The sequence below is a fragment of the Camelina sativa genome, chromosome 2 (genome assembly GCF_000633955.1).
Source record: "Camelina sativa cultivar DH55 chromosome 2, Cs, whole genome shotgun sequence".
In the NCBI taxonomy this organism is placed as follows: Eukaryota; Viridiplantae; Streptophyta; class Magnoliopsida; order Brassicales; family Brassicaceae; genus Camelina; species Camelina sativa.
In genome coordinates, this window is record NC_025686.1 from 7,715,733 (window position 1) to 7,737,430 (window position 21,698).

Genomic DNA, 21,698 nt, shown 5'->3' on the forward strand with positions numbered 1-21,698 from the left:
TTTTTTTTTTTTTTTTTTTTTAATGCATCTTATATTAGAATAGCAATAAGAACAAAACAGAGCAGACCACAAACGAGCTATGTTACTAAACCTCACCGTTCTTGCGCAATCTGATTTTGCAACCAAGCTGGGTCACCTGACGCAAGGTAAGATATAAGTCGATCCTCTCTTTTAACACTAGAAGCAATCGTCCTGGCCAAAGAGTTGGCTTTCAGTGAAGAGAGTATAATTACAACCTTCCCCATCACTCGTATTGCATTAGTGATCTTATTCAGCTCCGAACGATATTTTGGCCAATTGTCCGGGGACTCTAAAGCCGTCACCACCGCCTGACAGTCCGTCCAGACTTCACAGGTCGTGTAATGAAGGTCAGTGAGGCTTTGAAGACACCATAAAAGACAGCTAAGTTCAGCAGAAATTCTATTACTCCGCGGAAGGAATGCATCTCGCGCGTGATATAAAACTTCTCCAGTATGATCCCTTAATATCCGAGCACCACCACAGAACCACGACTCCTTCCCCCACACTGCATGAATGTAGCACTTAAGTTTACCAGGAGGAGGACGAGCGCAGCGGTGGATGTTGTGGCCATGTCTGCCAGCTTCTCTAGAGGTGGCTTGAGATATTAAGGTTTTTTGTCGAAGCCATTCTTCCGCTTCTTCAAGCGCCAGTGCCACAACCACATGAAAGTCCTGATCCCGTTGTGCAAAGATAATAGCATTCCGTGCCTTCCATATCCCCCATAAAATCTAAAGAATGGCTTGTCGTACCTCCTCACCGATTCCAGGCTGCTGCATAAATTGTAGTACTGCGGAAACATTGTTAACAACCAATGCGAGAAACTCAGAGAAGGAATGGGAAGACCAGTTACAGACCAAACCCCATTCGCCAGAGTACAACCAAATAAAACATGGTTGATTGTCTCCTCTTCAGCATGACAAACCGGACAAAGGGGGTTAACTGAAAGACCATGACTTCTCATGCACTCTACTACCGCTAGTGCTTGTGATAATGCTCTCCATAGAAAGAGTCGGATTTTAGGCTCAGTGGCAGTATCCCATATACCTTGTTTAACCTTGTTCACCCTAATCATATCAGTGGGCATTGGGTTCAAGAGATCACTCTCCCGAGCTAACAGCCAGTTTCCACTCTTAACCGTATACTGACCATTTTGAGTGAAAGCCAAACAAAGCGATCGCAAAGATTTGGTGCTGGTGGAAAGGACCTTATCTGAGGTATCTCGCAGGGTGGAAACAAATCCTGAAGATATTGTGCATTCCATGTTCCATCAGTATTGATTAGAGACGATACTTTGAGGTTTACATCAATTGTCATCTCCTTATTGAAAGGTCTTCTTGGCATATCATCAAAAACCCATTTGTCCAGCCACACATTAGTCTCCTGGCCATTGCCGATAGATTTCATGACCCCTCGTTCTAATAGTTCACGGCCAAACAAAATGATCCGCCAAGCATACGATGGTCTATATCCAATCCTTGTGTCAAAAAAGGAGACATCCACAAAATTTAGCCTTATATACTCTGGCCACCAAAGAATGCAGAGAGTGAAGGATTCTCCATCCTTGTTTTGCTAACAGAGCCTGGTTAAACCGACCAATATCACGGAATCCCAAACCTCCACGTTCTTTAGATTGACAAACTTTATCCCAGGAGACCCAGTGCATCTTATGTTTGTCTTCGCTCGCATTCCACCAAAACTGGCACATCGCACTTGTAAGTTGTCGACACTGGTGCTTAGTTAAGCGAAAGCAAGACATGGCATATACCGGAAGCCCCATAGCCACTGACTTAAGCAATACTTCCTTGCCCCCCAAAGATAATGTCTTCTCATACCATCCACTAAGTCTTGATTTTAAGCTATCACTTATAAACTGCAAGAGATCTCTTTTCGAACCACTGAAACACTCTGGTAAACCCAAGTATTTCCCTGTCCCTCCTTCTTGCTCAATACCAGTAAACAAAAGGAGCAAATGACGCATATAGGGATCCAGCTTTTTACCAAAGGTGATTGCCGACTTCTGGAAGTTGATTTCTTGTCCTGATGCATCACCGTATAGTTTAAGACACTTTAAGAACTCAGAGCACTCTCGAAAATTAGCTTGACATAAGAACAAGCTATCATCAGCAAAAAGAAGATGTTGGATCGAAGGACAGGAAGAGGAAAGTTTCATTCCCGTAACACGACCCTCCAGCTCAGCTCTGTTCATTATATGCACCAAAGCCTCTGCACAAAGGATGAAAAGGAAGGGTGAAAGTGGGTCACCCTGCCTAATCCCTTGCTCTAGTTTAATGTAGCCATAAGAAGAGCCATTTAATAAAACCTAGTACGTAACTGAAGTGACACAGATCATTATCCCCTTCACCCATCTAATATGAAACCTCAACCGGATCAACTCTTCAAGAAACTTACATTCCACACGATCATAGGCTTTAGACATATCAGTCTTGATCGCCATGAAGTCTTCATCACATTGAGGATTGGTTCTTAAAGCGTGGATCATCTCATGGGCTATAAGGATATTGTCTGAGATCAGGCAACTTGAGACAAAAGCACCTTGAGTATCAGAGACGATCGTGGGGAGAAAACGCTTTAGTCAATTGCATAGCACTTTGGAGACAATCTTGTATAGCACCGAGCATAAGCTGATTGGCCTCAAATCAGTCATTTTCGTAGGATTAGGCTTTTTTGGGATCAGACAAATCTGTGTATAGTTCCATTCGGATGGAAGAGAACCAGATTCAAAAAATTGTTGCACCTCCTCAATCACTTGAGCGCCAACAATGTCCCAATACTCCTGGAAAAAGTGTCATGTCATCCCATCTGCACCGGGTGTTTTATCTCCTCTCATGCTAAAGACTGCATTCTTGATCTCTTCACTAGAAGGTAGCTTGATCAGTTCATCGTTCATTTGAGGCGTAACACGAGGGTTCATACCCTTAAGAGTTTCCGCGATAGCTTCAGGGTTAGAAGTAGTGAACATTTTCCAAAAATAGGACACCACTACCTCTCCCTTAGAGCCATCTGTGAATTGTTCAACGCCATTCTGGTCCATTAAAGATAGGATCCTGTTTTGCACTCGTCTTCGTTGAACACTCCCATGAAAAACCTAGTATTACGATCTCCCTCCTGCATCCACTTCTCTCGACTTTGTTGCTTCCAGAACAACTCTTCTGCTCTGTATGCCTCTGTTAGTTCCCACCGTAGATTCTTCATTAATTGAAGATCCGGTTGTAACTTAGCACTCTCATTATCCAGCTGAAGTTGGAAGAAGTCAATATTCTTCTTAGAGTTTTGTTGAGTAGAGTTTTTCCAGCTGGAGATGGCCTTCCTGCACTCAGCAATTCTATTTAGGACTGCTTGTGATCCCCTCGTGTCACCTTTATACAGCCATCTTTCACTATCTGAGCAAACTCCGGTTTAGATGTCCACCGTTTCTGAAACATAAAGCATCCTTTATGTGAGTCCTCTCCACTGACAAACCGCAGAAACACTGGTCTATGATCAGAACTAATTCGCTCCATAAACTCTGCCTGGACCCGCAGGAAAAGGTGAAACCACGCTGCATTGCCCAAGGCTCTATCTAAAGAGCAATGAATCCACATCTTGTTACGTTCCCCAGCCCATGAATACTTGTTACCAATACTCAGGACCTCCCATAGTCGACAATCAGATATCATATTCCTGAAAGGATAGAATGACGACTCCGACCGTGCTGGCCCCCCAAGCTTCTCACTATTATCCACCATTTCATTGAGATCACCCAAGACTAACCAGGGATCATCTCTTGTTGCACCAATTGAGATGAGATGATCCCATACTACTTGCCTCTGTTGATAAACTGGATCCCCATACACACAAGAGACAAAGAAGCTAGCTGAGCCAAAGTTAATCTCCACATCAATGATTTTTGTATTTGAACTAAGGACTTGAACTGTATACGCCGACTTCCAAAACAGAGCCAGTCCACCACTTAAACCCACTGGATCGACTACGTGGGCATTCTCATATCCTAGAGACTTCTGTAAGTTCACCACGTACTGACTAGAGTTTTTTGTCTCCAGGAGGAACAAAAAATCCGGGAAATGTGTACGCCGCATCTCCCGCAAGGTGGGAATTGTCAAGGTGCCCCCAATCCTTGACAATCCAACTCATAAAACTTATAGCTGCGTCGGTGGTTCCTCATGCGGAGCCATCGTCTCATCACCTCGCTTGGCAAGTTTAGATGATATCAAAGCCTTATCTGCAGCCTTCCTTTTTGAAGATAGCCCTTCATCATAATCTAAAAAAGACACAAGTCTATTCTGAAGTGCTTGAGCCTTACGCTTCCATTGGTTTGGTCGTCGTCTTTTCTTCACATGTTTAGGTTTAGGTCCGATAATACCAGCAGAGAAATTATCTCTTACTTCCGTATATCCTAACCCAAACAATGGTGTTGTGGCACATGACGCAGACGGAGAGTGATTCGGAAGGGAAAGGCGATCCAAAGCACGCTCTGACCTCAACTCTGGAACAGAATGAGCTTCTCCAGAACCAGCATCAGACACACCGCCAAATTCCAAACAGATTGTCTCACTCTTTCTATGTGGATTTTCTTTAACTGCGGACCAGTCACCGAAAGATACTGGCGCATCTCATCTAACACAGGTTTAGCTATCTTTGGTTTACCTGAGGTTGGATCAATACCAACATCGGCATCTGTCAACACACCAAAAAAAAGGAGCATCCTTGCTAATCTTTGGGACTAACCGACTCGGAACCAGATAAGCACCTTCAAGTCCTCCCGTAGCAAGTACTTGCCGGTTCACAGGATTAAAAGGACACCTCTCCTTATCATGGGTAAGCCTCTGACACTGATAACATCTGCGCCGAATCCTTTCATACTCAATTCCAACAGCAACCTTTTCTCCTGATGGGAGCTGCAGCTCCCAAGAATTCTTCAGAGGCCTACTCACATCGAACAATATCCTAACCCTGACATAGCCTTTGCTCAAAGGCTTTAACGGATCAAATGCCACATGTGTGACTCGACCGACATGCCCCACAATTTCCCTGATCGTTTATGCCGTGTTATAATTCACCGGAATGTTTCTTAACCGGATCCATATTCGCAAAACCTTCAAATAGTCTTCTGGTGGCTTTTCCACCCATCTCTCTAGAGTAACACTCCAATCATTGAAAGTCCATGCACCAATGTCCAGAACCGTGGATAAATCTGTTTCAGAATCAAATATGAATTGAAACCTATCATTAGGTAAGGCAATACCCCTCCCACGGTTATAAACACACCACGTTCGTGGCATCTCGTGAATCAGGCTTGACATCTTCTGATTTTCCGGACACAGCAACTTCCCTATGATGCTTCGTTCATTCCTAACCCAAGAGCTAAATTGAGGTAGGTCTTGTATGACGGTCGGCTGATTATCATCGAGCGACATCTCTTGTAAAGCTCTGTCCAACGCTTACTCCATTACTTGCAGGTCTTCTCCACTAGTAGGCAATGAAAGATGACGAATGGATTTGTGAGGTCTACTTCTGGCGGCGTATTGTATCTGAAGAACTAGGTTAAACTTGTCTCAAATCTTCAAAGATTTGGTGAATATTACGAAATAAACAGGAAATATTTGATCAAATCCGGCGAAAACAGAAATTTTCCCGGTATACTTCAGCTTTTTCAACAAAGGTGTAACCCCCTAATTGAAAAAGAGAGTCCTAAGCGACTTTTCGACTCTAATTCTTCTGTCCGACCACATGTTTATTATTACTATTTTTTTTATAAAAAAATAATAAGGAAAATGGATAAAAATTAAAAATAAGCTTTACTTTTCTAAAAACAATAAATAGCTCCTCAACTATATTTTTTATTTTTTTAATATAAATTTTAAAGCCCTCACCTTTTAGTTATTGGTAAAATAACCCCCAATATCAATAAATCCAACATAAAATCAAACAATATTAAAATAAAAAGAAAATAAAAAATTAATTTGATGTAAAAATTTTCTTTTCCTAGTTTACAATATTTCTTTGCAAGTGGAGTTATTTTTAGTGATTGATTATGTAAAAATTTATATGAAATCATGATTCGTCATCTAGTAGGGATATTGTAAATCGACTTCGTTACTATCAGAAATTTTGTTGTGTAAACTATTTACATTTATGTCTACTAAAATTTTAATATTTAGCAAACCATGTCCAAATAAAATCCAAATTTTATTTTGGTTCAAGTTTTGATTTGATTCAGTTTTGGAAAAAGTCATTATTTTCATGTTTATTCTATACATATTATGTATTTAACAATATATAAATTATTATATATATATAATTAAAAATGTAATTAATGAAATTTTCTTTGGTGGAATTACAAAAATTCAACAACATGAAACTTAACCAAAATTAAAAATAATTTCTCTTTCAATTTTCCATTAAAAAAAATATTCATCAATAAATCTGAAAATGTTTAAAATATTTATAAGGTACTTCTGGATGGTAACTATTACTCATTACTCAGTTCAAGTATCTACAAAATTTCATAAGGTATATAAGGTACTAATAAGATATTATAAGGTTTACAAAATTTTAGATAATATTTATAAAGTATTTATAAGGTCATGTGCATTGAGGGTTTCTCAACTAAATTCTCACCAACTAAAAAATAAAAAGTAACAAAATAGTATGAGAGAAAGTGAGAAACATTTCTCAAAGATTCTCATTTGAGAAACCTTGAGAAACTGTTCTGGACACATGGCTAATTCTAACTGATTATATTTTATTTTTCTGATTTGTTATTTAAATAAATAATAATTTTATATAAAAAATGATTAAAATACAATATTTTGAGAAACCCACTTATATTTACCAATGCAGATGCTCTAAGAACATATCCAATAGAGGGTCAGAAGAATAAAAAAAATTAAAAAATAAAAAAAGGTAGAGAGATGAATAGAAAGTGTCTCTGCCAAGAACAATTAAGACACGACGTCTACAGTTGTCATCATTTGATTAGTTGAGCATACAAAAAAATAATTAAATAATTAAATAAAATTAAAAGTATTGTTATTTAATTCCGTTGACATCCAAGTGACTATATAACCGATGGAGATGTCCTAAAAGGTCTCACACATATCAATGTAGGTTGGGCATCTCCAACTCCACTCTATTTTAGAGTCAAAACTCTATTATAGAGCAACATTTGCTCTAGATTGCTCTGTATATAGAGCAACTTTATTCTCATCTCTATTTTCTTACACTAACTCAATGCTCTATGTTAGAGAAAAAAATAGAGATATATATTAGAGATGGTCTAATCGGTAATGTCATTAAACGGGAGTCAAATTTTAATAATATTTATATTTTAATATAATCGACTTATTTAAAAGTATTAACCACTAAAAGATAAACATCTGGCAAATAAGGGTCTAACTTAGACCATTTAAGTGTGTCTTAAAGTGTTTGTGCAGAGACACTATCACATTCTCTTTCCTATTTTTTTTAGTTTTTGTTTTTTTTTTAAAAGAATGAGAAAACATCCACTAAATTTCACTGATGGAGATGCCTTTAGGTTACCCACATATTCATGTAGAACTTAGATTTTAGGAACATTTTTGTTTTAGGGAGTGGGCATTTTTGAAAAATTTAATAAAAATGACATTTTTAACAATGCTTTCAAATTTATTAACATGAAACCAAACCAAACCAGAAGGATGTCATGTCACAAAGACTCAGAAGGGGTTTGTGAAGCCTAGTATTCTTTCAAATATCCTTAGAGGAGAAGTCTACACACACGATCTCCAACTTGCTAAACTAAGACATTACTTGGAGAGGATATTTGAATAGTTGTAATCAAGGAGAGAAGTTGAATGAAGATCCGAGCTAGCTGGAGGAAGCGACCAACCCACAGATGAGAGGGTATCCTTAACAAGCGAGTAGAGTGCAATGTGAAGATCTATTGGACCTTGCGGTCGTAAGAAGTGAATCAATGGGCCAAAGAGAATACATGGGTCCCACCAAAAGAATGTTTCTTCCCCATTGTCAATTATAATCTTGAGAAAGGAAACCACGTTCTCGAGAAGTTTTAGAATCTTTCAAAACATTCAAGAGTATGAGTAGTTCTCCTCTTGAAGTGACCAAAAGGTGGAACGCGACAAATATATTCTTCTAATCCACCCAAACATAACCAGCTCTAAAATATATCATCCATATCAGTTTCAACCCACATGTTTCGTTCTTTCTTGCAATAGAACGTAATCCGACACCTTCTTCTGTCTTTGTATAAAATATTTTTGTCCAAGAAACACGCGCTCCAGTAGGGTTATTAAGAGAACCGTCTCACATGAATGAGAGTTGCAAAGAGAATTGATCTTTCGAATAACCTGATTTGGGATAAAGAAACCGAGGTCCAAAAGCCAATAATATCTAAGATAATTTTGACAATTAGCTTACGACAACTAGCAAAACTTAGATGTATTCTATGCATCAATCCGTTAATCTTAGTTTGAATCTTTTGTAGGAGATAACACAATATGATCAAATAAGACATGTTACTCATCTGAACTTGCTCATGAACCTTTTTTTTTTTCTGGTAAATATGGTTAATGAAAAAAATTCCTGAAGTGATATTATTTTTTTGTATTAAAAAAAGAGATTATATTAAGTTCTAATTAATAAAACTTAAATATATGTGATCAATAATAAGATACCAACGAACGTAATTGTTGTAAAAAAAAAAAATACCAAAGTAAGCCAAAAGACCCTTACTCGTGAACCTAGCTTTTGATGGTTGCATCTCTTCACAGTATATAATGAAAGCTTTGTGGCTGGATGGATCATGGGATGCATCTTTGCAAGCCTTCTATAGGTTCTTTTTTTGTCAGTAGAATCGTAGGTATCGAAGAAAACCAACTGTTACGTTGGGTGTGAATGCATTAAATATAGAAAGTTCTACGTGCTGTTTTGATGCTTCTTCAACGTGTTCGGATTATTTTTATGTCTTTCTTGTCTTAAAGGGAAACCTTTGATGATCCAAGAAGGATTCCTAGTCTGGTCACAGCTTTACTTGGAAAAAGAATTAGATACAATGCATAATTTCCTTATATGAACCCAAGTAATTAAAGCCAGATAAAGGGTTTGTGGGTCATGGAACATGCAAGAGCTGATCTGGCTAGGGGATCCGTTTTCACCATTTCTTTTTATCCTCTGTGCTGAGGCGTTGGTGCATATAATGAACAGAGCAGATCTGGAGGGTCGAATTACAGGAATGAAACTTTCCTCTTCCTGTCCATCGATCCAATATCTCCTGTTCGCTGATGATAGCTTATTTTTATGCAAAGCTAACCTTCGAGAATGCTCCGAATTCTTGTCCTGTCTCAAGCTTTACGGTGATGCATCCGGGCAAGAGATCAACTTTCAGAAGTCTGCAATCACGTTTGGCAAGAAGATGGATTCCTATATGCGCCATTTGATTGGATTACTCACTGGCATTGAACAAGAAGGAGGGGCAGGGAAATATTTAGGATTACCAGAATGCTTCAGCAGATCGAAACGAGAACTTTTGCAGTTTATAAGTGATAGCCTAAAATCGCGACTCAGTGGGTTGTATGAGAAGACGCTTTTCTTGGGTGGCAAGGAAGTACTGCTCAAGTCCGTGGCTATGGCGTTACCAGTATACGCCATGCCCTGTTTTCGTCTAACTAAGCATCAGTGCAGGCAACTCACTAGTGCGATGTGCCAGTTTTGGTGGAATGCAAGTGAAGATACACACAAGATGCATTGGGTCTCTTAGGACAAATTTTGCCAATCTAAGGACCGTGGAGGCTTAGGATTCCGGGATATTGGCAGTTTCAACCAGGCTCTGCTAGCAAAACAAGGATGGCGAATCCTCGATTCTCCTAATTCCTTGGTGGCTTGAATTTATAAGGCAAGATACTTTGTGGATGTGCCCTTCTTTGAAGCAAGAATAGGGTATAGGCCGTCGTATGCCTGGCGGAGTAACATGTTTGGCCGGGAGTTACTGGAACGAGGAGTGATGAAGTCCATTGGAAATGGTCAAGATACTAGGGTGTGGCTTGACAAATGGGTTTTTGATGACATGCCACAACGACCTTTCAATAAAGAGCTAACGATTGATTTAAACCTTAAAGTATCGGCTCTCATCTCTGAAGATGGACTGTGGGATACACAAACTCTCCAAGATCTGTTTCCTCCTTGCGAGATACCCCGGATCAGATCCTTTCCCCCAGCTCAAAACCTCTATGATCGATACGTTCGGGCTTTTACTCAGAATGGTTAGTATGCGGTGAAGAGTGGGAATTGGTTGTTGTCTCGGGAGGTTGATATTGTGAACCCACTGTTTGCTGATATGCTACGTGTGTACAAGGTAAAACAACAGATATGGGAAACTGCGGCTGAACCAAAAACCCGCCTTTTCCCTTGGAGAGCATTATCACAAGCATTGGCGGTAGCAAAGTGTATGCGATGTCATGGTCTTTCAGTTAACCCGCTTTGCCCGGTATGTAGAGTTGAGAATGAGACAATCAATCATGTCTTATTTAACTGTTCTTTAGCAACTGGAGTTTGGTCTGCAACTGGTCTCCCAATCCCCTCATAGGGTTTTGCAAATTCGGTTGTAGATAATATGTCTCTGGTCTTAAACTTCATGCAGCAGTCTGAGATCGCTGAAGGTGTCCGGCAAGCAATTCCTTGGTTACTATGGGGTATCTGGAAGGCCTGTAATGCCATCATCTTTGTACAACGAGATCAAGACTCTCATGTCATCGTGGCCATGGCGTTTGAAGAGGCGGAGGAATGGTTGAAACAACAGGCTTTGATATCTCAGGCTGCCTCTAGAGAAATTAATAGACACGTGCATACTATCCACCGTTGGATTCGCCCTGCTCCTGGTAAACTTAAGTGTAATATCCACGCAGCGTGGGCTAAGGAATCTTGGTTATGTGGTGGAGCGTGGATACTAAGGGATCATAATGGTGATGTTTTGTATCATGCGTAGGATGCTTTTCTTCCGCGAAACAACAGAATTTCTGCAGAGCTTAGTTGTCTTCTCTGGTGCCTCCAAAGCCTCACTGTTCTTCATTGTACGGCCTGTGAGGTTTGGACTGACTGTCACACAGTGGTGATGGCTTTAGAGTGTCCGGAGAAGTGGTCGAAGTATCGTTCTGATTTAGACAAAATCACTAATGCAATACAGGTGACAGGGGAGTTTGTTATTAAGCTCTCTTCACCGAAAGCCAACTCGTTGGCTAGGACGATTGCATCAAGTGTTACACGAGAGGGTCGGCTTCCATCTAAGGACATCATCACATTAACAGTAAACGAGGATGTGAAACATAATAAAACCCAAAAAATAGAGAAAATAGCATACACACTCACTTTCTTCAACTTTAATCGCCTTTTCCCAAGCCTAAACCGACGTATCATGGACCATCGTTAGTTTTTTTTTGCTTCAGTTAATAAAGTGACTTAAGTCAAACGTCAATAAACTAATGTCAGTTTTCTTCTTCTTTAGTGTCAGTTAAAAATGACTAAATTAAAACAAAACAGTCTTCAAGTCACTTTTAAAACCGACCTAAATACAAATAACTAATTATTATATATATATATATATATTTTTAAAAAATGTAAAATTTATTCAAAAAAATACGTTTTTACATCAAGTACAGCGTGTTGTTTCCTAAGGGCTAAATAGTGTATATAGCTAGTAAACTATTTTGAAGCAAGCCATGCTAACATGCAGTCAGCATAGTTTGTATCTCCTTGTTCCCGAATGGAGGTTAAGCGGTTGCGTACCATCTTATCCAGTTCGCGAGTGACAATAATATGAAAAGAAAACAACAATAGAGCAGAACACAAGATTCAAGTGGTAAAATTCAATTAATCTATGTCTCAAATATTCTTGTGTTCTTATGTATATGATAATATTGATAAAAAATGTAAAAGTAAATAACATTGTATTAAAATTTCTTCTATCTTTTTTTATTTCTACTTCTATATTCTTGGCTCTTCCTCTTCTATATTTTCTTGGCCTTCATCTTCTATCAAAAGGCCAGATAAAATTATTGTCTTCTGAAAAAAGAAGAAGTAAATAGATCTATAACAGAATGCTTTTAGATTGATTAGATTCAATTACCATAACAGAATGCTTTTAGATTGAGGATCCGATCAAAATGAACAAAATGCACAATCTTAACCAAATGCATCATTCATAGCTTAACATATTATGCATAGCTCTAAGAGGTAAAGAGATAAACGTACCATACTTGGCTAAACTCCATATCACGTCACTTTATGATATGACAATCTTAGTCTCTGTCATGCTACTAGTCTTTATCTAAACCTGTCAAGATTGTAACACAAGATGTTAAGACAAACCTTAAAATCATACGTAAAATTAATATATAATCAAATCAAGCACCTCCATATCGTTTTTTAAGTCCTGTGAAATTTGAGAATCATCAAGATCTTCTAAGTGTCTTACTAAGCTAGGACTGTACGTTAAAAGCAAAGCACCGTTTCATAAAAAAATGCGAGAAGATATGATGGTTGATACCTTTTGAATGAATCTGTTTTGCCACTGGTTCCTAATGTGCATGTGTCTTTTTGTTGAGAGTTGTAATGCCTAAGTAATTGCAATAAAACCACAAAGTAAGAACTTGTTTTCACTAAGCTATCATTAGAGACAATCCAACCATAAGAAGTCTTTCACAAGGGATAAGTCTCTTAAACAGTGGTAAACAAGTATCACAAACAAGTTACAATATTGTATTACCCAATTATGAGGGTAGGTAACGACGAAATAAATCTTTAGAAAAATAATACAAAACGACCAAAACAAAACAATTAGCCTTTAAATTACAACTATGTGAAAAAAACTTGTATGATGATAATTATTAGGGAGGTTTCAAAAGAATCCATTTATGGATAATGGAGCAGATTGTGTGTTGTGCACAGTTGTGTAAGAAATTTGAGAAGTAGTGTTTAGATGATGAAAAATATCCCAAAATAATATAGAAATAGTTTACCAGTTCAAAACAATCTACTGATACAACAAGGGTTCATTGCATACACATAAATCATTATCCTGGCTTATTATTATAACTTATTTAAACCGCATGTCCACCCTTTCCTAGGTCTTTTTCGCAAATGATGGAGGGAGAAAAAGAGAAAACTCCTCAAGCAAATCATCATGGTCTTGGAAAAGAACAGTCATCTGCAAAATAGACTTACCATCAAACCAAATACGAGATAATAAAACAAAAAGTTTAACATCATTACACAATGTAGTTAATTACGCTCATATATACCTCATGGACGACCTTAATAACACTCTTGTGGTCCTTTCTAAACGAAATCAGACTATTTAAGAATGAGTTCCATGAATGATCGTCGTCCTGAAATCTTGTCTACAAATAAAACACTATTTAAGAGAAAAAGCAAAGAGACAACATAATCACAATTTCTAGTAAGCTTAGCTAGACTAAGAAATGATCTTACATGGCTTCAGTTATCTTTAAGGTATCACAGAAAAATAAAAGAAGCGGTGAACTTTATTTCCCATCTTTGTGTTCTATTATGAGACTGTGCACATACCTTGACCTTGCGGATAAAACGCATCGCATCGCTAAAGGTAAGAGACGTCTTTGGTGGATTTTGATCATTCTCAATTGTTATTGCAGATCCTTCGGGTAAACACACATTAATACCCAAGAGTAGCTCTTGTTTCCCATTAAAGAGATCTTTAGCTCTTGTAATGAAAGCATTAGTACCGATTCTGCCATGAAATTCTAATCAATTCAGTTTTCCATAAATTTTAACTAAGTTACTAACAGCATAACCTTAAGAGAGAGAGAGAGAAAAATACCTTCCAGCTTCGAAGTCTTTCAAAACCTTAAGAAACGTATTGTATTTTCCAGGGTTATCTTGAAATTCTTTCTTCACAGTCTTGAGATACTTATGTGCAGCACTTCGAGTTGGCATTCTCAAAATTGACTGGTGGTTCCTAGACAAAGTAAAAATAGATCAACATCGATCTCTCAACATGAACTACAATTTAATGGTGGAGATCTATCGCAAGTCATAATAATAATAAATAAAATCTGAAAACTATATATATAAATCTAATACAAAATAATCCCAAATACAAACAAGCAACATATTTTAGCAATCAGATAATTTATTTCACATTATATCTTGATAGAACAATGAAATGCTAGCTCGAACAAGATTATACTGGGAAACACACAAAAACTCATTGAACATTTATTCGATTTTTGTGTAAGACATAACTCATATAGAGGAAAAGTTTTGTCTTTACCTCACACTAAACACACAGAGACAAGACAATTTGAACAATTTCTACAAAGGAAGACAAGAGAGAGAGTCTTCACATAGTTACATGAGCCTTATAAAGAGTCCAAAAATACAGAAAGGGGACACAAATCTTCTCTTTGATTTTTACCAAAAGAAAAAAAAACAATCTTCTCTTTGGGGTAACATATTTAATCGTCTATTTTTTTGTTGACTTTCTTTTTCTTTCTATTTGACTAGTTTTGTTACCTTTACTGACGCAAAATTTTGTTAGTTGCACTAAGTTACCCATTTTAGGCTTGATGTGTTTTTGCACTAAGATACCCATTTGTTGGCTACACTTCTTCAGGATCAAAGGTCGAAGGAGAAGTGAACATATATCAACTGATTTTATGTTCCGAGATGATTGATGAGAATCAACGCAGATGATCAACGATATGGCTTATTTTATATATCAAGATTGGCTCGAGTTTGATCCAATCGATAAATCGTTTTTCTATTGCTTCGAAGAAAAAGATGGAAGAGTAGACGCTCATTTTTCGAGGCAAGTAAAAGATCACCAGTTCCGCCTTTCACAACTTCAATCTCTCTAGTATTCATTGCTACTCGATTAAAAACTCCATATGTAATGTATGCCACATATTATAGAAAGGAAAATATTCATACTAAAATATTGTTCCGATCAGATTGCCTTTTATACCATGCATTTGTGTTTTCTGTTTGTGTATGTAATGTGGATGTGTTCCGTCGGAATTGTGTAAATATGTCCGTTATAACATCATTACATCTATAGTGTAGATGTTCATATGTATGTATCTGTAGAAAATTCTAAGATTTAGAAGACTATAAAATAATTTAATAAAGTTATACAAATATAAAATGTATTCTACTGATCATGTCCCATATTTGTCTTTGTTATTAAAGGTAACCCAGATAGACGATAAACGAAAAGTCCATCTGGAACTTACACGAGCACGGGCTAAGAGTAAGTCCACTGGGGATTCTCTGTAGATTTTTCAGACCCAAAAATAAATTTAAAAACCCAAAAAGAAATCAGAAAATAAGAGAACCGTTTCCACGAGAGGCACTCTGAAAATCGGATGAAAATCGATACGTCGCCGGTTATGATTGGGCAGGGGGTAAAATATAAAAAAGGAGAAATATTATTTTTTTTTCTATTTTTTTTCTTTTTCTTCGCGACGTTCTCTCTCTTCTCTCTGTTCGACAAATGGTGAAACCATCAGCGATTCGCCGTTTCGCCGTGAAAATCACCCGATTCACCTTGAATTATTGGATTTTCCGGCTTAAACACGAAAGATCTTCATATATGAGAGATATATGTCGAGGTTTCGAGTTCCAATCGAGATTCTCCTTGATGTGACGATTCGTTGCTCAAGGCCTTCTATATCCTACGGCGATAACGATGACAGAAGGTTCCTGTGATGGGATTAATGGGACGGCGAGGTCAACCGGCTGGCGGATCGCACATACAGAAGGTTCGTCAGATTATTACCGATTAGGGTTTGTTAGGAGAATTATAATCGAACATGCATGTGAGTCTGGGTTTACAATTCTGATCGATTGTGATTGGGTTTACAATTCCGATTGTATTGATTTCACGGGTTAGGCTGAATCTGAGAAATTTGGTAGGGTTTGACTTTAACTTTGGGTTTACTTATGCGATTCCTTCTCTGCGGATTTAACCAGACTGGGGAACCGTATGTTGTTGTTTGTTGTCTCATAATTAGTCACTTGTTGTATGCTTTGTTAGTGTTAAAATTTGATTAGAATTAAGTGGTTTTATGTTGTGTTTTGTTAAGGTCTCATGAACCGTATGTTGATGTTTGTTGTCTGATTATTAGTAACTGGTTGTAATTGTCTGTTGTGTTCAAGTTTGTTTAGAATAATGTGGTTTCATTTTGTGCTGTGTTAAAGTCTCATGAACCGTGTGTTATTGTTTGGTGTCTGATTAGTAGTAACCGGATTTATACTCTTTTGTCAATGGAAATTTTAATACAAGTATGTGGTGTCAATGTGCTATTGTGTTCAAGTATGATGATGAACCGTGTTAACTTGTTTTATGTGGTTTTGTGCGAGGTGTTCATGGAGTCGTGCAAGTGTACCACAGAGATGTCGTACTGGGTGAAGAGAGGTGTGTTTGGGCAGAGGCCACTGTTGGGTGTGTTTCTCCAAAAAGTAAGCAACTCTATATTTCTGATTTTGTAATTTGTGTTAAGTTTAGCTTTTTGTCTTAGTTCTAACCGTTGTCGTTGTCACTTAAACAGGATACAGAGACGGTTGTGCTAGGGTGAATGGTAATGGTTATCTTGATGGTGTAGCACATCTACAATCCTGTTAAGGTGTGTTAGTTTTATACTACATTTTAATTCCCATAACAAAATGTGGTATTTGCCTGTTTGATTTTTAAAAAAGAGAAACATAATTTTCACTCAATGATTGTTTTACAAATAAATTTTGACATTAACAGCTCTTCAGTCCATGATTGTAATTTTAAAAATTTTGACTTTAACCATCTGATAAGATTTGATGTTATAAGATTTGATGTAAAAGGTGAAATGGCTTCTGCATTTTGAGTTGTCTAGTCTGGGGGATATACTGAAAAGTGTATATCTCTTTTTAGGACACTCATTACAAATTTGAAAACTGTTAAATATTAAAAAATTTCTCTCATTAGCCGATCAAAACGTTAAAACATATCATTATCTCTCTCTAACCTATATATAACCCCTGTCCGTAACCACGATAGTTAAACAAACATTTCCCATTTGTAACAACCCATTATATCTCTTTAAGCAAACTTTTAAACATATCTCTCTTTTGTAAAACATATCCATGGATCGTAGCAACCCTTACAGTTTTCCTGCTCCTTACTTTGTAGATCTGATGAACTCTCAACAGGACTCAAACACTTCTGAAACTCCTCATGTACCAAATTCCACAGAAACATCTCAGCCTATTCAGTTTACCACATCTTTCCCCTCTCAGCCTTTCCAATTTCTTTCACAACCAGTTCACTTTAGGTCTTCCACTGTCCCTTCTGAGTGTATTGCTGATAATTTAGATGAGAATGAAGACGAGGGAGGTAGAGGAAGTAGAAAGAGGTGGACTACACAGGAGGATGTTTGGCTCATAAGCACTTGGTTAAACACAAGCAAAGATCCGGTTAGGAGTAATGAACAGCAGTTGGGTTCCTTCTGGAAGAGGGTGTCAGATTATTACCAAGCAAGTGAGGGAGCATCCGGGACCAATAGTAGAGGGCTTGTTCAGTGTAAGACTCGGTGGAATAAGATAAACCACCAAGTCAATAAGTTTGTGGGGTGTTACACACAAGCGAGTGCAAGAAGGAAGAGTGGAGAATCGGAAGATGATGTGTTGAAGGTGGCATATGAGATGTACAAGAATGACATGAAAAACTGTTTATGCTAGGGCATTGTTGGAGGGAACTCAAGCATGATCAGAAATGGAACTCGGAAGGTGGAAGCGCTAAGAGGACTAAGCTTGATTCAGAAGGAGTATACTCATCCAACTCAACAAACGATGACATTGAGGAGAGGCCTCCGGGTGTTAAGGCGTCCAAGAAGAAAGGTACGAAGGCGGCAGTGAGTAATGATGGTGAGGATGTTTCAGCGGTTAAACTAGATAGGATTATAGCCATTAAGGAAAAGGAACAACAGACTAAAGATAGGCAAGGAAGAATGAGATTGCTTGAGAGTCTCCTTAACAACCCTAACCTTACACCAGCTCAAGTAGAACTCAGAGACAAGCTAATTGACCAAATGTTGTCCCACACATAGGTTCTTAATCTGTCTCTTTAATACATGTTCTGTATTTTTTTTGTTATGCATACATGTTTGGATTCGACTAGTGTTGGTTATGCATACATGATTGGATTTGTTTTGTTTGGTCAGTTTCTAATTGGATCCTTTATTATGTTTCAGGTTGTTGGGGTCAAGTTGACATGTGAAGCTCATTGTACGCTAGTGAAGTTGCACAAGACGGAGCATCCGTGAAGGTGGACCTCACGTAGCAGTATTTGGCTTTGAGCATCCGTGAAGGTGGACCGCATGTACTTGTATATTGGCTCTTTCCCTTTGTACTTTTTTTTAGTTTATAAACTTCACCAGCTCAATCTTTACCCACAAGAACTTGCTTCTTCTTCTATCTCTCTTTTACGTTTCAAAATCCAAAACATATGAAAACCCTTCTCATTACCCACAAAAAAACATCAAAAAGATTCAATATTTAAAACGCACAAAAAACCCAAAGAAGATGTCAAATTGGAGTTCAGATGAAGAAGTTGATGAAATGGTGGAGGAGGAAGTTGACAATATAGTGGAGGAGATTCAATACCAATGCACTCACACAGAAGAACCACCATTGCCAGTTTTCAGAAGAGTCCACATTAATAGAGACCGGGAGGGGGGGCCATATACGGTTATGGAATGATTATTTTAGCGAGAACCCGACTTACAATCAAAGTATGTTTCGCCGTCGCTTTAGAATGTACTAACCGTTGTTCCTGCGCATTGTTAGTAGTATTGAGAATGGAGTTTTGTACTTCAAACAAAGACGAGATGCAACTGGAAGGCTTGGTTTTTCAGCACTTCAAAAATGTACGGCAGCTATCCGTATGTTGGCATACGGATGTGCGGCAGATGCACTGGATGAATATCTACGTCTGGCTGAAACAACCGCCCACAAATGCCTTGAACAATTTGTAGACGGAGTGATAAATTTTTTGGAGACGAGTATCTCAGAAGACCTACAACGGAAGACCTCCAACGATTACTGAATATTGGAGAACATTGCGGTTTCCCTGGAATGGTAGGAAGCATAGATTATATGCATTGGAAGTGGAAGAATTGTCCCACGGCATGGAAAGGACAATATGCACGTGGATCTGTGATGTTCATATATATTACCCTGTTTTCCCTTAGTATATTCACATTTTTTGCATCTTTTGCTATCCATTTTGACCATTATTGCATAGCTTTAGGACTGATCTTGCATTAGAGTTTAGTTGCATTGCATTTGCATCTTTTCATGCATAATCAGGTGATTTTGGAGCTTAAGGAGCATGGAAGCAATGCTGAGGAGAAGTGAAGCAATCATGAAGGAAAAGCAAGAGAGTTAAGGCTGAAGAACCAAGGTCCGAAGTCCCACTCGACCGCCCACTCGACCAGACACTCGACCGTGTGCAGAGAAGGACTCGACCGAGTGGAAGGAGCACCAGACAAGCCAACTCGACCGGTCACTCGACCGAGCACCGGGTCGAGTTGGCCGAGCCGCCTAGCTATTTTGTCTTTTAACATTTTTACGGCTTCCACTACTTTTTCTATTTAAGGACCTTGTACCTGCAGCCACCAAAGAGTCCAGCTTTTTTAGATAGTCTAAAACCTAGTTTTTACCTTTTTGGGAATTATTCCTTTTGCACTTTTATTTTTTTAGATCTTGTACTTCTTTTAAGAGAGAAAACTCTAGATTCTTCAATATTGTTGGTTTCATAACTTTCAGAATATTGAGAATTCGAGTTTGATTCTTTCTCCAATATTGTAGATCTTTGCTTTATCTTTCATTTGATGCAAGTTTCAGTATTTTCTGGGTTTATGACTTTGATGTTCATCATGTGTTCTTGTGAGTAGTTGCTTAGGATCTTGAGGATGGGTTAGGCTGGGCTGTGTTTGAGGTTTGTTTGCTTTGGTCAAGCTTGATTGTTGTAGATATCTTCTAGGCTAGATGTTCTTAATGCTGATCCTATATCTGAGAGGGTAGGGTTTGATTTCAAGCATATTAGCATCACACCAATGTTTAAGAAGCATAGATAAGGCTAGATCTAGAGCTTACCATTAGGCTTGCTAAGAGATTAGAGGTCTTGTTTGGTATGAGACATTTTGCTTAATGCCTGCTTGTGTAGATTCTTTACTATGTGAGAACAAGTCTAGAGATGCATGGGTTTGATTGTTTCTTGCCATGAGAGTGGATTAAACTTGTCTTAGAAATATATGTCTAGAGATTAGCTCAAGTTGTTTGAGATTTGTTGACCAAGTTAGATAACCTCAATTATTTGTCCAGCCCATGAATCCCTCCTCAAGACCTTCCTTTTTTATTGATTTCTAAGTCTGAATCCTGTTGTTTGATCGTTGTTTGATTCGTTTTGGTATTGCTCTATTTTTCTTGTGTTGCTCTGTTTTTCGCGTTTGTCCAGCTCGACCCTGCACTCGATCTACACTCGATCGAGTGCTTGCTCGAGCTCATCCCCAGAACTGTTGTTTATGATTTGTGTTTGTTTGTTTCATTCTAGTTGCATTTCTGTTGCATTCACTTAGTGTTCTGTTCATTACTTGCTTTGCATTAGTTCAATACTTGCATTACCATAGTTTCTATTTATGTTCTAGCTTCATAGTTGTCATAATCATTTTGTTCCATTTGCATTTAGCTCCTAGTTCTTGTAGTTTTACTTTATGCACTTTACATTTCATTGTAGGATTGTTAGTGACAAACATCCTTTACATCTGGCTTGACTTAGACTCATATGCACATCTTGATTGTTCACAAACACTCAGATTGGATTGACACCTCTTATACTGCAACTGCATAAGGGGAATTGAAACACCTTACCATCCATTCATTCATATCTCACCATTGCATACATCCATCAATCCATCACCACAAATATACCAAGTTTCAATTTGGCGCCGTTGCCCATTTGAGTGTGTTTTTGTGACATTTAGGATCAATATTAGTCTAAGATAAAGTTCGTTTATCCACTTGTGAAGTTACTGAACTCGAATCTTCTTTTGCTTGGCTGTCTTGAGTTTCAGGTACCCACTCGACCACCACTCGACCGAGTAGTGATTGAGCACTTGATCGAGTCAGACAGCGTATCTAAATAGACACCACTTCCCAGTCGACTCGACCACCCACTCGAGCTTGCGCTCAACCGTGTACCTATTCGAGTCTGTACTCGTGTTTGTTGATGCACACAAGGTCAAAGGGGAAAGGCAATCTTCAAAGGCCTATTGACAACATCCACAGACTGCAAAAGGGTTTGAGACATAAGCAAAGAAGAGTAGTTCCAGAACAACAAGGGAATCCAATCATTATGGAGCAACAAGATCCAGTTCCAAGACCAAGGAACATTGGTGCTGGAGATGCACCCAACACACACAACCAGAGAGCTGGTATTGTGCCTCCCACAGTAGCAAACAATAATTTTGAGATCAAAAGTGGACTGATCTCCATGATTCAAGCCAACAAATTCCATGGGTTGCCAATGGAGGATCCTCTAGACCACCTTGATGAATTTGATAGAATATGTGGTCTCACAAAGATTAATGGAGTGA

The 21,698-nt window shown here is 38.2% G+C and overlaps 1 protein-coding gene across 1 annotated transcript; it reads right to left on the minus strand.

Annotated features, from left to right (window-relative positions):
- On the minus strand, window positions 13,033–14,394 carry LOC104719871 (paired amphipathic helix protein Sin3-like 5). Its single transcript, XM_010437861.1, has 5 exons — window positions 14,342–14,394; window positions 13,889–14,026; window positions 13,618–13,798; window positions 13,332–13,430; window positions 13,033–13,237 (listed from the first exon to the last, which is right to left on the minus strand). Exons 2-5 carry the CDS (start codon window positions 14,002–14,004, stop codon window positions 13,154–13,156), a joined length of 480 nt encoding a protein of 159 aa, XP_010436163.1. The 5' UTR covers window positions 14,005–14,026; window positions 14,342–14,394; the 3' UTR covers window positions 13,033–13,153.

Bases quoted from the DNA above. Each gene is read 5' to 3' on its own strand.
- LOC104719871 (XM_010437861.1), bottom strand. From the start codon at position 14,004: ATGCCAACTCGAAGTGCTGCACATAAGTATCTCAAGACTGTGAAGAAA. The intron at 13,799-13,888 runs GTATTTTTCTCT...ATTTCATGGCAG, and splicing joins AAAGACTTCGAAGCTGGAAG to AATCGGTACTAATGCTTTCA. The intron at 13,431-13,617 runs GTATGTGCACAG...TTTTATTTGTAG, and splicing joins GTTTTATCCGCAAGGTCAAG to ACAAGATTTCAGGACGACGA.